General features: G+C 47.7%; 1 protein-coding gene across 1 annotated transcript in view; it reads left to right on the forward strand.

Moving 5' to 3' along the window:
• Nucleotides 1-15,794, forward strand: part of LOC115332542 — a 37,187-nt gene extending 21,393 nt beyond the window's left edge. The window contains exons 3-4 of the mRNA XM_040207337.1: nucleotides 12,207-12,356; nucleotides 15,723-15,794. Of these exons, the coding sequence (XP_040063271.1) occupies nucleotides 12,207-12,356; nucleotides 15,723-15,794 (222 nt within the window). The remainder of the gene's footprint in view (nucleotides 1-12,206; nucleotides 12,357-15,722) is intronic.
• Nucleotides 15,795-16,106: the final 312 nt, after the last annotated feature.

A 16,106-nucleotide genomic window follows, 5' to 3' on the forward strand; every position in this document is an offset into this window, starting at 1 on the left:
AGAATTGGTAACAGTCGGTCAGAAAGAAAAAAAAAAGGAAAAAAAAAAGTTAAGAAACTAGAAAACCACAGTAAATGTCCACTTCAGCGGTACTAATCAATATAAATTATTAGAAGAAAAAAATCGTTGATGTTAAGCATACAGAGACAGGAGAAAAAAAGAGTTAAAATTGGTTTGTCCGTCTGGTCACAGGACATTAAAAGAAAATCGACACAAAACTTTGAGGCACAGAACTTCGGGATGAGGAGTCTAGCAGAGTGAACAAAAAAGGGCGCACTCACACGGGACGTCTGTTCACAGCACATTCAAAGATCGACACAAAGATATGAGGGACAGAACTTCCAGGTGATGAGTCTCGGAGTCACAGAAACATACACCACAGAAATGAGAAAAAAAAGACAGTTATTCTTTTTCTTTTAGTATATCCATATGACGGAGGCGCGTTTTCAGTTTTTCTTTTTTTTACGTAAGGTTCCAGAGATCTGCTGGTAATTGATTAAAAATGTCTGGAACGTAGAATGAACGCCTAATTTTGCCATACCGTGTGTAGCATTTCAGGACGAGATATTTGGAAACGTTCCGTAGTTGCCGTGAGACGAGACGAGGAGATTTAAAGTCGTCAGACCAGTAGTGATTCATCATAACTGTTTCTAAAAAAAAGAGAACGAAAGTTCGGCATTGACAATGTCTCAAAAAGGTCTAAATAAGAATAATTGAGGTTATACCACACGTTTTCAAAATCCCCTTTAAGATATTGTCTATTTTCGTTTGCCATAAATTCGAGCATGAACCGAAAACAGTTATACCATAGCGCAGGTGACTATAGGTTATCGAATAGGCTACGCGTTTGCGTAAGCCGAGGGGCATGAAAGTTTTGATGTTATAAAGCAGACAAGAAACGCTTCTCAACTTCGAACAAATTTTTGTTAGAATAGAATTCCACGAAAGGTAGGAGTCGAAGTGTATACCAAGGTATTTTACAGAGTCGGAATACGGCACTTCAGCACAGTAGCACGAGCTACAGTTTGATGTGTGTAGCAAAAAAGGAATATAAGGACACTACTTTCAAGGGATTGCGAAAGCAGACAAGTTTTGTTTTCGACACATTTATAGAAATCAAGTTGCGAGAAAACCAGTGCATGACTTTGTTGGAGGATTGCTGGAGCATCTGTAGCGCTTCTGGGTAGGAAGTATGACGTGTTAATAAAAGGGTGTCATCTGCATATTGGTAAATAATGCAGTTTGAAACCACGCTATATAAGTCATTGACATAGATGTTAAACAATAGCGGAGAAAGAACGGACCCTTGCGGAACGCCAGCTTTTAAACTAACTGTGGAACTTTGCACATTGTTCACCGAAACCAACTGTGTGCGCCTAAGCAGAAAATTTTCTAAAAGTGACAAGAAAGGTCCACGAAATCTTATGGCTGAAATTTTGCTAAGTAGTATAGAGTGATTAACAGTATTAAACGCTTTTGACATGTCAAGGAAGCATGCGCAAGTGAACAAGTTATTCTCAAAGCCATAATTTAACTCATCAGAAAACGTGTCCAAGAGAGGTTGTGTTCCTCGGCCAGCTATAAAGCCATACTGACTCGGAGACATAATTTTATATTTATCAATAAAGGATGCCATCGTCATATAAATATATTTTTCTAATATTTGTGCCAGACATGGCAAAATAGATATTGGGCGATAGTTTTCTGCCATAATTCTCTGACTTTCCTTAAATAGGGGTTTGACAACAGCAGTTTTAATGCACGGGGTATGATACCAGTCTCGATTATATTGTTGAAAAGTAAAAGGAGTGTATCCTTAATGTAACTGAAATTTCTTCGAAGATCACAAAGGCGTATTTTATCTATTCCAGGGGATTTGTTCAATTTGAGGCTCAGTATTACAGACTCGTAAGTCGCTTGCTGTCATGTAAGGGGGGATCGGTGGCCGAGTGGTCTAGCGCACACCAGCTCGGAGCACGTGGAGCGAAAGCTCGGCTGCAGAACCCAGGATACAGGGTTCAATCCCCGCCCCTGCCCGTTTCGATCTGGATGAGCATCGTACCGGCGTGCGGTCGTGTATCACTACTGCGTGGTGCACGTTAAAGACCCCAGGCTAGCGGTTGTACTGCACTGGCTAAATTGCTCATCTAAAGCTGGGAGACTCGTCGCCCTTAGAGGCAGACCAAGTTCTAGGCTGTATAAACATACACACAACCCAATTTTTTTGCTGTCATGTAAGGGAGAAAAGCGGAAGCAGGGTTCGAGTTAGGAATACATGAACACATTGAACTATTTTTGGCTGTTCCGGAAAAAGAAGCAAAGAAATCGCTAAAACGATTTGCAGCAGCAAGTGAGTTAATACCAAAGGTGTCTTTTAAAATGCTTCCTTGCACGCGCGGGGAGACACCGCGCAATTCGTTCATCAATGACCAGGTTTTAACAGCGTTGCTCCGAGATTCAGAAAACTGCTTTTGAAAATAAGCCCGTTTACCAGAGCGAATGAGTGCGCTAACTCTGTTGCGGATAGATCTGAATTCTACATGCAGGCTTTGGTTGTGTGGTGAGCGCCGGCAGCGTTTCCAAGCAATTTGTTTAAGTTTAATGGCAGCCAATATGTCATTGTTAAGCCAGCGTAAATTGGAGTTTCTCTGCTTTAAAAAAATTACTTTTTTGATGCGTTAGCAAACTCCTGGAAGAGTTCAACAAAGGAAGAATATATTTCTGAAAGACATACAGAGCGTTGGAATGTTACCCAGTCATAATCGGAAGCATGCCTGTCAAATCTCTGAAGGTCAACTATTTCAATCTGGCGGATCTGAGTATTGGGCACGGCACCCACTACACCAGGAAATTCCAACTGACATGCTATAAAGTAGTGGTCTGACAGTTTCTGGGTTATAACGGCTGATTTGATTGTTGAGAAAGGTGCCTTTAGGTTAATGTGATCAATGGACGAGCTGACAAGTCTTGTGTTTCGATATTCTTCTCTTGTCGGGGCTTGAATAGATGGTTGTATTCCGCAGTCGGCCAATAGAGTGAGTTATTCACAAACTGTAGCTTTGGAAGGCTTTAAGAGGTCAATGTTATTGTCTCCTGTAAGACAAAGAGGTGCAGTGAGTGGAAACGACTGTATACAGCAGCAAAGTTCGGAGAGAAAATCAGGAATGCTATTCGAAGGGGGTCTATAAATTGCCAGTAGGTAGAGTTCATATGTAGAAGTAAAGACACGTAACGCAGAGCGCATGCCAGCTCGCCACCACATGTGAAAAAACAAATCCGACGTATAAATGTACAGAGTATAGACACTACAGAAAGTGCGTAAAAGGGAATGAAAAGACGGAGGAAAACATGTATCACATTATGACGAGGATGCCACCTGCATCCCAAATATTCTGGCAAACTCTCGTGACTCTGCCCCGTTTGACGGCAGTGGGCTGCGCACACTGAGCGTAATCGTCAGTTGTCAGTCAATATTTCAGCATACCTCGTTGCATCAACGGAGAGGTCAAATAAAAATCACATTATCCAGAATGCACCGCATGATTTGTCACTTGCGCAGTGGACTGCGTAAATTACTGGTCGATCTTCTGTTCTTGAGGTAAAAAATATTGAAGAGAACCATACTCGCGAAAGCTCACAAACGCACAGTTACCGTGTCGCCTACTCCACATCTCGCCGTAACTGCTGGTTGTACTCAACTGTACGATGGTAACCGCGCAACTGCGCGGCGTCCATTTGCGATCCATGGCCCCGTCGCGTTCGTGCGCGCGCGCAAACATTTGGCGAACTTTTGCCGAACTTTCCTTCTAAATTTCGGCATGTGCGGAACTTTGCCGAATCTGAAGTTCGGCAGATTCGGTCCATCACTAACTTTTACGGCACAGGTGATAGACCCCCTAGCAACGACGCTCACGCCGCATTGGCTGCTCGGCAACACGCGGGAACTTAAATTTCGGATTCGGACAGCGCGTGTTTATAACCCGCCCCCTCCCCTCCCCCCGCATGCGCTCACGCCGCTTCGCGGCGACAGTGTGCGGCTGTAAATTACAAAATTATTAACCCACTTAGCCCCCCCCCCCCCCCCCTTTCTACCCCCTTACAAGCCGCTTTGCAGCCGGCAACCCAAGCACCGCTGTCCCCCATGTACATCCATAAACAGAGTCCCATACGATTTAATTCAGCGATGTTTCGCCGACATTTTTTTTTTCAGTGTTAATCGTAAAAAAAGAAATGTCGTAAATCTCGCCAAGTGCCTCAACAAAGAAAAATGTTCAAGAAAGAAAAAAAAAAGCTTTTCACACCGTGAATAGAACCTGGGTCTGCTACGTATGAGTCAGACATCTTAAAACTAAGTTACACTACCGCTTCGGAAACTCGCTTTGTAACCACTGCCTATGTTGACGGCGGCAGCGCCTGTCTCCACAAACCAGCCAAACTGGCGTGAGCGCCGTTGCTAGGGTTTGTATCGCCTGCGCGTTAAAAATATGCCCCCGCGGGTCGGGGGGCGATGCCCTTGGTATTCCTTGGGCGCCGCCGGCCAGTGTTTGCCCTGCCCGGTGGCGGCTGTTTCAGGATGGGGGGGGGGGGGGGGGGGGGGGCGGGGGCGAAACAGATGGCTTGCCCCCCCCCCCCCCCTCCTTCTCTGAGAACTGGAGGGGGGGGGGGACAAGCGCCCCCTCCCAGTTCTCAGAGCATTCACCACGGACAATCACCTGACGTATCTTCCAAGTGCACCGAGGCGTGTGGGGAAGGTTACGGTGGAAGGCTTTGTTCTAAGATTTGTTTGGTGAGTGTGTGTCACTCAAGTACACCTCAAAAGGCTGTGAGAATGTACGCCATCTTGGACGAACAAAGCAATAGGTCACTGGCGAGGACAGAATTCTTCAATCTTTTTGATGTCCAGGGAGAGGGTTCGCCATATATCCTCAAGACATGTGCTGGAACAGCAGAAACGACAGGAAGGAGAGCCTCTGGGTTTTGGTCGCAAATACTGATGGCAGCCGTGAAGCTACCTCTCCCAACCCTGATACAATGCAATCAGATGATCAAAAACAGGAATGAGATTCCGACACCAGACGCTGCACGTCATCACCCACATTTAAAGGCAACGGAGAGCCTCATACCTCCATTGGATGCGGAAGCTCAGATTCTGCTTCTACTGGGAAGAGACATTCTGAGAGTCCACAAGGTGCGTCAGCAGTGCAATGGGCCTCCTGATGCGCCCTTCGCTCAACGACTAGACCTAGGATGGGTGATCATAAGAGACGTCTGCCTAGGTCGCACACACAAGCCGGACTGTGTGACCAACTTCAAGACTTCAAGACAAATGTGTTCGAAAATGGACGACCCTCCCTTTTTGAACCATGCAGCAACCATTTTCTCGTCAAGGAGAAATTCACTGTACCCGTCAATCCAACCCAGCACGTACCGCCCACCCAAGGTGTACCCATCAAAGACTATGTCGAAAAAGCGACAGACACGTTGTTTCAGACGACGAAGGACGACGACCAACCAGCTCCTTTGGTGGAAGACAGAAAATTCCTGAACATCATGAACAATGAAGTCTTCAAGGATGAGTCATGCAGTTGAGTAGCCCCTCTTCCTTTCCGCGTGCCAAGACTTCGGCTTCCTAATAATAAGGAGCTTGCACAGTCTCGTCTTGCGTCACTGCGACGCACACTGCAGAAGAGACCAGAGATGAAGGAGCATTTTGCGACATTCATGGAAAAGATGTTCAGGAATGGCCACGCAGAAAAAGTCCCACCGCTAAGTGAAGAAGAGGAATGCTGGTATCTTCCAATCTTTGGTGTGTATCACCCACGCAAACCAGGCGAAACCAGTGTCGTGTTCGACTCAAGTGCTCAGTTCAAGGGAACTTCTCTGAACAATGTTCTTCTCACAGGACCAGACTTGACCAACAGCCTGCTGGGCATCCTGATTCGTTTTAGGAAAGACCTCTTCGCTGTCACAGTGGACGTTCAGCAGATGTTCTACTGTTTCCTGGTACGAGAAGACCACCAAAACTTCCTGAGGTTCTTGTGGTTCCGCAACAATGGCTTCCACGACAAAGTGGTGGAATATCGGATGAGAGTGCATGTCTTTGGTAACAGTCCATCACCAGCAGTGGCTACATACGGACTCCGGAAGACAGCACAGGAAGGAGAGGAAGAATTCGGCAAAGACGCCAGGCAGTTCATCGAAAAGGACTTCTACGTAGACGGCGGGTTGAAGTCTCTCCCTATGGCAGATGGTGCCATCGACCTGCTGAGACGCACGCAACAAATGTTGGCAGTTTGTAACCTAAGTCTTCACAAGATAGTATCATACAGCAGCAGAGTGATGGAAGCTTTCCCCAAGGAGGACCACACAAACGATCTAAGAGAACTCGACCTGAGTCCCGACACCCCACCGATCCAACGCAGTCTTGGGATTTGCTGGGACGTAAGGAAAGACGTCTTCACCTTCAGGGTTCCCAGTTTAGGACACACCATTCACCCGGCGTGGTGTCCTGTCAATGGTGAACAACGTGTACGACCCATTTGGATTCGTGGCTCCAGTTACCATACAAGGGAAGTCTCTCCTACGAGAACTCGTCACAGAAACCTGCGAGAGGGATTTTCCCCTTTATGAAAACAAGAGGAAAGAGTGGGAGAACTGGAAGGATTCCCTTCAGGCTTTCGAGCAGCTAGAAGCGCCTCGCACTTATGCGGCCGTTTCACTTAGCACGGCTCAGCTAAAAGAAGTGCACATCTTCCCAGACGCCTCGACCAAGGCTGTAGCAGCTGTGGCGTATCTGAGAATCACAGACTCGGATGGTGCGTGTCATGTCGGCTTTATAATGGGCAAAGCTAAGCTAGCACCACGTCCACAACACACCATTCCAAGGCTCGAACTGTGCGGTGCGGTACTGGCTGTGGAGCTGGCAGAGCTCATTCAGAAAGAAATACACACACAACTAGATGTGGTGCATTTCTACACCGACAGCAAGGTGGTTTTGGGCTACATGCACAACCAAACAAGGAGATTGTACGTGTATGTCGGCAACAGGGTCGAACGCATAAGAAAATCAACACAACCAGAACAATGGCACTACGTTCGGACCGATGCAAATCCTGCAGATCTTGCTACAAGATTCGTGCTCGCAGCCCGGCTGCGGGAGACGGCTTGGCAGACTGGTCCAGAGTTCTTAAATCGCCAAGAAAAGTCTTCATGCGTCTTACAGAACGAGTTTGAGCTGATTGACCCAAACACTGATGCCAAAATCCGGCCCGAAGCAAGCGTCTCAGCCACCAGTGTGACCACAAATAAACTCGGGACTAATCGTTTCAGTCGTTTCTTAAGCTGGCCTAGACTGATGCGTGCAGTGGCATACCTCATACGTGCTGCTGGTAACTTTCGGCGCCCTTCTCGTGCCGAGGAAGCTCACCTACCACGTGGCTGCCTTCGAACAGGACAGCTACCTGTCGAGCATTTGTCTCTTGCAAAGAATCTCGTCATTCGCTCCGTCCAACTAGAAGCATATGCAAATGAGCTCGAGTGTTTGTCACAGGGGAGGGGAGTCCAGAAATCAAGTCCACTTTGGAAACTGGATCCTTTTATTGATGACAAGGGCTTGCTGAGAGTCGGGGGTCGCCTCAACAACGCGCAGCTGAGTCAAGAGGAGCGGAGACCTCTAATCATACCTGGTAAACACCACGTCGCCTTGCTGCTCGTCATGTACTACCATGAGCAGATCATGCACCAAGGTCGACACATTACTGAGGGAGCAATCAGAGCCGCATTTTTCTGGATCATCGGAGCAAAACTCTGCATAGCGTCGTACATACACGGGTGTGTCATGTGCTGCAGACTGCGAGGAAGACAGCTGGACCAGAAGATGGCAGACCTGCCAGTTGATCGACTCAGTACAGAACCCGCATTCACATATGTGGGGGTTGACGTTTTTGGACCATGGAACGTGACTGCATGTCGAACTAGAGGTGGAGAAGCCAGCAGCAAACGCTGGGCTGTGCTGTTTATGTGCATGAGCATTCGGGCGATCCACATCGAGGTCATAGAGTCCATGGATGCTTCAAGTTTTATTAACGCTCTCAGGAGATTTTTCGCACTCAGGGGACCTGCAAAACAGCTGCGATCCGACTGTGGAACCAATTTCGTCGGTGCATGTTCAGAGCTCAACCTGAGGACTAGTGGTCTCGACAACGACAAAGTGCAAGCATTCCTTTCAAGCCAAAATTGCAGTGGGGTGTTCAACCCTCCTCATTTTTCTCACTTTGGAGGAGCTTGGGAGCGGATGATCGGAATCGCATGTCGTATTTTGGATTCCATGTTGTTAGAACACAGACCGAGCCGTCTCAGCCATGAAGTTCTGGTGACATTGTTGGCAGAGGTTTCAACAATCATATATGCTAGAACTCCTGTTCCTGTTTCGATGGATCCGGAATGCTGAGACATCTTGCCTCCGTCTACACTCCTTACACAGAAGGTTGGTGGAGACACGTTACCACCCGGCGAGTTCAACGTCAGGGATCTGTACAGAAGTCAGTGGCGTCAGGTGCAGTGGTTGGCAAACTGCTTTTGGCACCGTTGGCGTCGTGAGCTCTTGACAACGCTTCAGAGCTGCCGCAAGTGGCAGGATAGCCGTCGAGACCTCAAGGAAGGTGACATTGTGCTCCTAAGGGACAAACAAGTTCACCGCAACGAGTGGCCTATGGGAGTGATTGTGAACACGTTCCCGAGTGCAGACGGAAAAGTGCGAAAAGTAGAGATCAAGAAGGCGACCAGAGGAGAACTAAAAACTTTCCGACGACCAGTCACTGAGACTGTCCTACTCATCTCAAGGGAAGACTGATCCGAAACTTCAGTGCGTTTCCAGCTTGTAAACATTGCGTCATAGTGTCATAGTGGTATCTCGTGATACCAGACGGGGAGTGTGCTGTTATTGCAATGTAGTTGAGTTTGAACTTGCTCCGGTTAGCCGCATCGCGTTGGCATCAGTCTGTGCCGTGTGTGTTTTTCTTCCTTTTTTGTTTTGGACTCGTTCGATCTGGGATCACCATGTAACGCGCTACTACGATACACCGCCTTTTATGGTGGTTGTTGTAGATATAAAAGTCAGGGTGTCGAACTGGAACCGAACCGAACCGAAAACCGGAACCGAACCGGTATTTTTTCCGGAACTGAACCCGAACCCGAACCGTTATATTGTTATCGCGATGAACCCGAACCGGAACTGAACCGGAAAAAAAATAACGGTTACCGGCTCATGTCAAAACGGTTCGGCCACGCGCTGTTGACAATGAATGTGCTATCAATGCCATTTGTTTTTTAAGTGCCGTCAACTGACACACACCTCACTTAGATATTTTTCTTCTCCACTCAGTCTTAGGAATATAAACGCTGCATCCACGAATCTTGACAAACGCTGCATCCATGAAGCTTGACATAGGAACCAGTATTGCGCTGGTCGCGGCTTGCACGGAAAAAAGAAAATTGGAAGGCTGTGGAGAAAAAAAAAAAAAAATCGCGTCACGGGATTATATTTTTTTACAATCTCGTAAATCCTAAATGCTGCTGTGTGCTCATTTCATAACACGTTTCTAGAACGCGCGAGTTCTTGAAGCTTGCTTCCATCGGAATGAGAAATGAAAAGGCTGTGGATTTTGATAATGTTTGAGGGAGAGAAAGAAATTTTATTTACAGTTGAAATGGGCATTCATGAATTATATCTGCTCTTCGCTGCCCCAACCACCGGTCAGAGTATATCGAGCTATGAAGTGTCAAGATTTACATGCCGTATTTTTTCGTACCGGACACTCGATAAATGCGGGGAAAAAAACAACAACAGGGATACAAACCCTAGTCGCTCGCGGAGAAGCGAAGCTGCGCGCACTTTCGAATTTGACAAAGGATCTGCCGAGCTTCTGTTGCTTCCGTCGCCTGGCCAGCGCAGTCATGGGACTCAAGCGGGCGCGTGCGCTCAAACCAACGCTCAGCAGACGCTGGAGTTAGCGCCCGTGACTGTTTGCCGCTTGCATTGGCTACAGGCTTTTATAAACGTTATGCACTACTAGTTTCGACCACTTTTCATTTGTTTTCATCGGTGTTCTGCTGATTTCATATGTTTAATTTGTAATTTATTTTGATGTTGCAATTTGTCATTTATAATTTCCGAACCGGTTCGCAAACCGGTTCGCGGATCGAATTAATCGAACCGGAACTGAACCGGAACAAAATAAATTTACCTGAACCTGAATCGTAACCGAACCCGTATTTTTTTCGGTTCGACACACTGATAAAAGTACAGTTTTTCTATAACATCCAGTCGTTCGCTACCTGAGGAGTGGCCGTTCTGAGGCGCGCCATGGAATCAGGATATTTATGTTGCGGAAGAACGCTGCGGCTTAGCGATACCAGGTGCGTTCTAAGGCCCTTCCCGCGTGCTTTTCAGTAGACGGAAGGCGAACAAAAAGAGTTCGAAATAAGGACTTACCGCAGAATGCTGCATGTCTCCGGCGCTCATAAATTGACGAGCCTTGCACGAAAAGCACGTTTTAAGACGGGAGTTTGGAGAAAGTTTTTTTTTTTTACAACAACATGGGTCTAAAGTATCAATGCGGCCGTTTTTGTACCCCTTTAAGACACTCGATCATGTCCTGGGTAACGTATATTTGCTCATTCAGACCGATAAAAAAATTATAAACCGTTGTTATTGACGAAAGGAACGGCTATACCGGGAGATTTCTTTTATACATCTTTCGTGGTTAGGACCGATATCGCCGACACCTGCAGCCAGAGAAGTAGGGAGACCTACCAAACCACAGTGTTTTGTACATAAAGTCGACTATACTTCGCTTTATCCGATGCTTGGCCACAGTTGAGAGCACAAACACATAAAACCACAGACACACTAAAAGCGGATGGGTATACAGATAATTCACAAGCTGGTGTCAAAAAGTGGACGTCCGTTGCCGTAATAAAAACACCGCCCCAGTCTCTCTCCTCTCTCTCTCCCCCCCCCCCCCCCCCCCCCCCCCCCAAAGAAAGAGCACAAGACGGGATTTATCAAATTCCTTGTGAAGCCTGCCCCGTCACCTATATCCGTCAAAGAAACAAAAATTCAAACAACTGATTTGCTAAACATAAATACCATGCGAACGTTCCTTCATGTGCCCAACCCTGTTATCAACATACTGATATCAATGGCCACCGTATCAACTGTGAAAAGGCGTGCGTCTTCGTCACTGACTAACTAGTAGGTACAGTCATTTACAATATGAAAGACCCACTGGGAGCGCGTGGCTGAGGTTGTGGCCGGCAGGGGCGCTGCGAGCGCTCCGGTTAATTCCACTCTGCTACGAGGGGGGGGGGGGGGGGGGTATATAGCGCGGGCTTTAGCTGAGCCCCAAGTGAGTGTCCCCCCTCGGAAGAGAATCGAATTGCCCGGAGCGCTTGGAGCGCCCCCGCCAGCCACCGCCTCGACCATACGCTCCCAGTGGTTCTTTCATATTTGCAGGGGACTGTACATTTCATAGACGTACGCGTAATTCAGACTGCGCAAGGGAGCATAAGTCGATTTAGCGTCGCTGCACTCTCTGTCTATGCAAAAAAGGCTATGATGTAGTAGGATGGAAAGAAAAGAAATCACTGTAGAAGAAAAAGAAGGAAAAAAATTCGGCAGAGACACTTAAGACTGTTTACCTATAGGACTGCGAAAGGGCATTCCTACATACAGCGCGTCATGTCTTCCTTTTGCACACGGCGCTCCGGCGGTGACATCACGCTCCCCCACTTTGTTGGCGCGCGCCCCCTCTTGCTTCACGGCTTTCGTGACGATGCCTCTGCATTGCTGTGCTTTTCTGTGTGTTTTATTCTTGAGGCGCGTTAGCGCTTCGACCCCGCGACTTAGAGCGTCCGGTCGGCTCCGTGACGAAGCATCAAATATGACGCGTCGCAGCCAATGGGAATTTCGCTTGTAGGTGCAGTTTTTCTGCTACAGACGGTTACAGACAACGCCGGGTTCCCTCCATAGGGCAGGCCGGGTTCCCTCCATGGAACAGCTAATGCTTTCGCATTAAGAAAACATTATCGGTTCTGAAGAGGACACCACAATGGGTTTCTCATTGGAGGTTTGTCGGAAATGTTTTAAGTGTCTGTTTTTACTAAACCAGAAAAACTAAACTGGTGTTTTCGGAATATTCTTCTAGGTCCTTGTAGATCCTCGCCGGTGCCGAGCCACTTGCACTTATAAACCTGACCCCAATAAAGACACGCGTGTATCTGGTGGTGTTATTACCCGGGATCGTAATTATGAAGAGGTTCGTCTGCCAGAAGGAATGCCGTGCGCTTTTTCGGCGGTGAGTTGTTTTTTCACGAAAACGGTAGATGAATGGACCTAAATATGTTCTTAACATGGGGCGACGTCGTAGAAATGTGTCAGGTTTGGCTGGCGCTTTGATTGTGTTCGAAGAAATTAGTGCCGTGAAAGTTAAAATCCACAATTTGCAAAAAAAAAAAAAAAAAAACTGCTGCGGATGCGCGAGCAGAGCGTGTTGCTAGCGCCCCCTGTTTGGCTGGAAAACAAATAGGCGTGCCCACTGATCTCAATGACAATTGCTGGATCGCGCTTCCCCGCTTGTTCGCTGCAGCGCAAGTGAAGCCACCGGGCTTCACTCGCTTGGGATACGATTTGCCGTTTTTGCTAGCCTTTGCTGCGGTTTTCCAGCGTGCTGACGACATGTTTTCTACTCGTTCGTCGTCATTCGCCGAAGAAGTTTTTTGAAGACTCTGTGTATGTTGAGACTTGCCGTTGTGAACACGTGGAAAATTTTACGAAAGTGCAGTGTCGCAGGAAAAAGGCACAACGCGTCGAAAGGAAGGGCTGGCGGCGTGTTCAAAGATTCCTTGGCACGCCGAAGTGCCGTGTCTCTGTGCCTTCGCACGCTTGGATACCGACCAAGAACCGACGCCGTGTATATGTGTTCAGCGAGTGCAATGTGCGTGAAGCTGTTCGTGCCTCTGGATCAGCGTCTTTTCCCCTCGCGGTTTAAGGGGTATTCACACGAGGGAGAAATCCCGGTGATTTCTCCCCGGCACGCGCATCCCACGAAGAAAGCGCCAGGCTTTGCCATGTGCAAAAGCCTCGCGTTTTCGTCTCGTGATGCGCGCGTGCCGGGGAGAAATCCCCGGGATTTCTCCCTCGTGTGAATACCCCTTTAGGAACGAGCTTAATCCAGCGTCCACTAGCGACGGAAGATGGGGAGAAGGTACGTCTTTTTTTCGTCCTTAGACGATTTACACAATACCGTGCACAACAGCTCCTCATCACTGATCAGTGCTGGCTTATTATCAACCTACTTAATTGCATTTGACGTTTGAGCGCGGCTCGCCTAATTGTAATTGGTCAACAGATTGCACACGACCATATCGGCCGCGCTTCAAAGATTTTCATTCTCGCCGTCTTGTACTTTTGCTTTCGAAAACCCCCCTGGCTCCACGTACAACGTTGCCCTATTCGTGCTCCCACGGAATCTATTAGAGTAGATTTGGGACATAGCCATGGTTAATATAGTACATAAGAATACGTACAGATCTCCCCCTTTTATTGATAGCAACTCACCGGAACAGCTGGACGATCCAGAACTCCGTGGCCGATATATATAAATGATCTAAAGGCATCTACGCGCGACACACGTTGAGAACTTTGGCGCGGTGTCAATTCTTGACCGGTATCCAAGCGTGCGAAGGCACAAAGATGCATCACTCGGCGTGCCAAGGAAGCTTTGATCACGCCGCGACACCGGCGACACGTTTTCGACGAGTTGTACCTTTTGATACGGCTTCACGCACATTGCACTCGCTAAACACATTCACACGGCGTCGGTTCTTGGTCGGTATCCAAGCGCGCGAAGGCACAGAGACACGGCACTTCGGCGCGCCAAGGATGCTTTGAACACGCCGCCAGCCCTTCCTTTCGACGCGTTGTGCCTTTTTCCCGCGACACTGCACTTTCGTAAAATTTTCCACGTGTTCACAACGGAAAGTCTCAACAATACACAGAGTCTTCAAAAAACTTCTTCGGCGAATGACGACGAACGAGTAGAAAACGTGTCGTCAGCACGCTGGAAAACCGCAGCAAAGGCTAGCAAAAACGGCAAATCGTATCCCAAGCGAGTGACGCCCGGTGGCTTCACTTGCGGGAGCGGCAAGCGCGATCCAGCAATTGTCATTGAGATCAGTGGGCGTGCCTGCTATTCCTAGGCTGCGACAGAGTTATGGAAGCGAAGACACCGTGAACGAGGACGAAGAAAGCTCGCGAGTCGTTTTTGTTTGTCGCCACGCCGGAGTACTGTATTTCTTATGGGTGCGCGAATTACTTTTATGGTAAAGAAAACGCCAAGTTGTTTTTTTTTGTTTTTTTTTTTGTTTTGTTTTTTTAGATTTTCGTCTGCAGGAGGTTGTATTTCGCTAAGATAGGCTTGGATAGCTGTCGTGAGGAGAAGGAACATGGACGGCTCACCATGGCAGCCGAACGAGCACTGAAGGATCTGCAGCACACATTTTGTCACGGGTACGGCGTTTTTGTACGCTCCTGGGGGGACTTTTCCACACTATTCAATCTTGGTCTTGGGGCAACGCTTGGGACAGACAGCGCGCACGAACTTTACGCCTTACATGTATCAAGCCGAACCATGCGCCTCGAAGCCTAGTCGTATTCCAACAACTTTCCAGTTTCGCACCCAAAATGTCGAAATTTTTTCGTTGCGCGATAGGCGGCGCGGACTATTTTGCAAATCGTGGATTTGTCCTAAAGGCTATATTGCCATTAGGACTGTCATTCGCATGTCAATAAATAGATGATGTAGTGTTCATGTTTGGCGCGTTGATAATACTGGGTGAAACAAGGAGACGGCTGGCTCTTTAAATCGACTGCAAAATTCGGTTTCTTAACCTATCGCGCTACGACTTTGTGCAGCGTTGCCCACAGATGGTGCATTTTTTTTTTTGTAAAATTCGCAAAGAGCGAACCTACCTGAGGAAAAAATAAAGAAACAAAAAGGCTTAACTCCTATGGAAACGCAGCGACGCCACCGGTCTTCAAAGAGCACGGCGCCGTTTCGCACGGGAGACAAGAGATGGCGCAACGAACGCCGCCAACGCACGAGCATACGGCGCCGAGAGCCAGCGTCTTTAGCAGACAATCTTTTCGACTCAAAAGCGGCGCGCGTTCCGCAGGCGGCGACAGTCGCAGAGACAAAAACAGGCGCGGTAACAAGGAACTGGAGTTCTTTGTCTGCTAAATACGCCGGCTCTCGGCGTCGTCTGCTCGTTCGATGGCGGCAGTTGGCGTCGCGACGACTTGCGCCATCTCTTGTGTCCCGTGCGAAACGGCGCCATGTTGTTTGAAGACCGGTGGCGTCGCTGCGTTTCCATAGGAGCTAAGTCTTTTTCTTTCTTCACTTTTTCCTCAGCTAAGTTCGCTCTTTGCAAAATTTACAAAAAAAAAAAAAGACAAAAAAAATGCACCCTCTGTGGGCAACGCTGCACGAAGTCGTAGCGTGATAGGTTAAGAAACCGAATTTTACGGTCGATTTAAGGAGCCTGCCGTCTCCTTGTTTCACCCAGTAGATTTGCATAAATGCTACGTTAGTTGTTTGTGCAGTTATGGCTGCATATGTGATGAAATCGGCCAGAAAAAAAATGCACATATTTTTTTCACACAGAGATGCGACAAGGACGGGAACTGCCATTGCAAGTTCTGCGATGAAAAGAGAAGTACTAAAGAGCCAAGATAAACTTAAGAAATGCACTGGTGACACTGCCTTCAAAAAGGCGGGGAAGTTGTAATGCCCAAAACAAGGTTCGCACTTAGTCGCCACAGCGAAGAGAGCCGACGTTTGTTGCGAAAGACCAGATTAAAACTTTTTGAGAAAAATAAATATAGGTAATATCAAAATGCTTTCCCGGAATATAATAATAGGCCTACAGAGGTACGTGATAGGAGAAAAATGAATCTTGTCAGACGATTTGTGTGGCTTCCTGAGCAAGAGGCAACTGCCCAAAAAAACGTTCGGACTTAGTCGCCACCAGGGTGTAAAATAGACAGG

This window comes from Ixodes scapularis, unplaced genomic scaffold, assembly GCF_016920785.2.
Source record: "Ixodes scapularis isolate PalLabHiFi unplaced genomic scaffold, ASM1692078v2 PGA_scaffold8__174_contigs__length_109621045, whole genome shotgun sequence".
Taxonomy (NCBI): Eukaryota; Metazoa; Arthropoda; class Arachnida; order Ixodida; family Ixodidae; genus Ixodes; species Ixodes scapularis.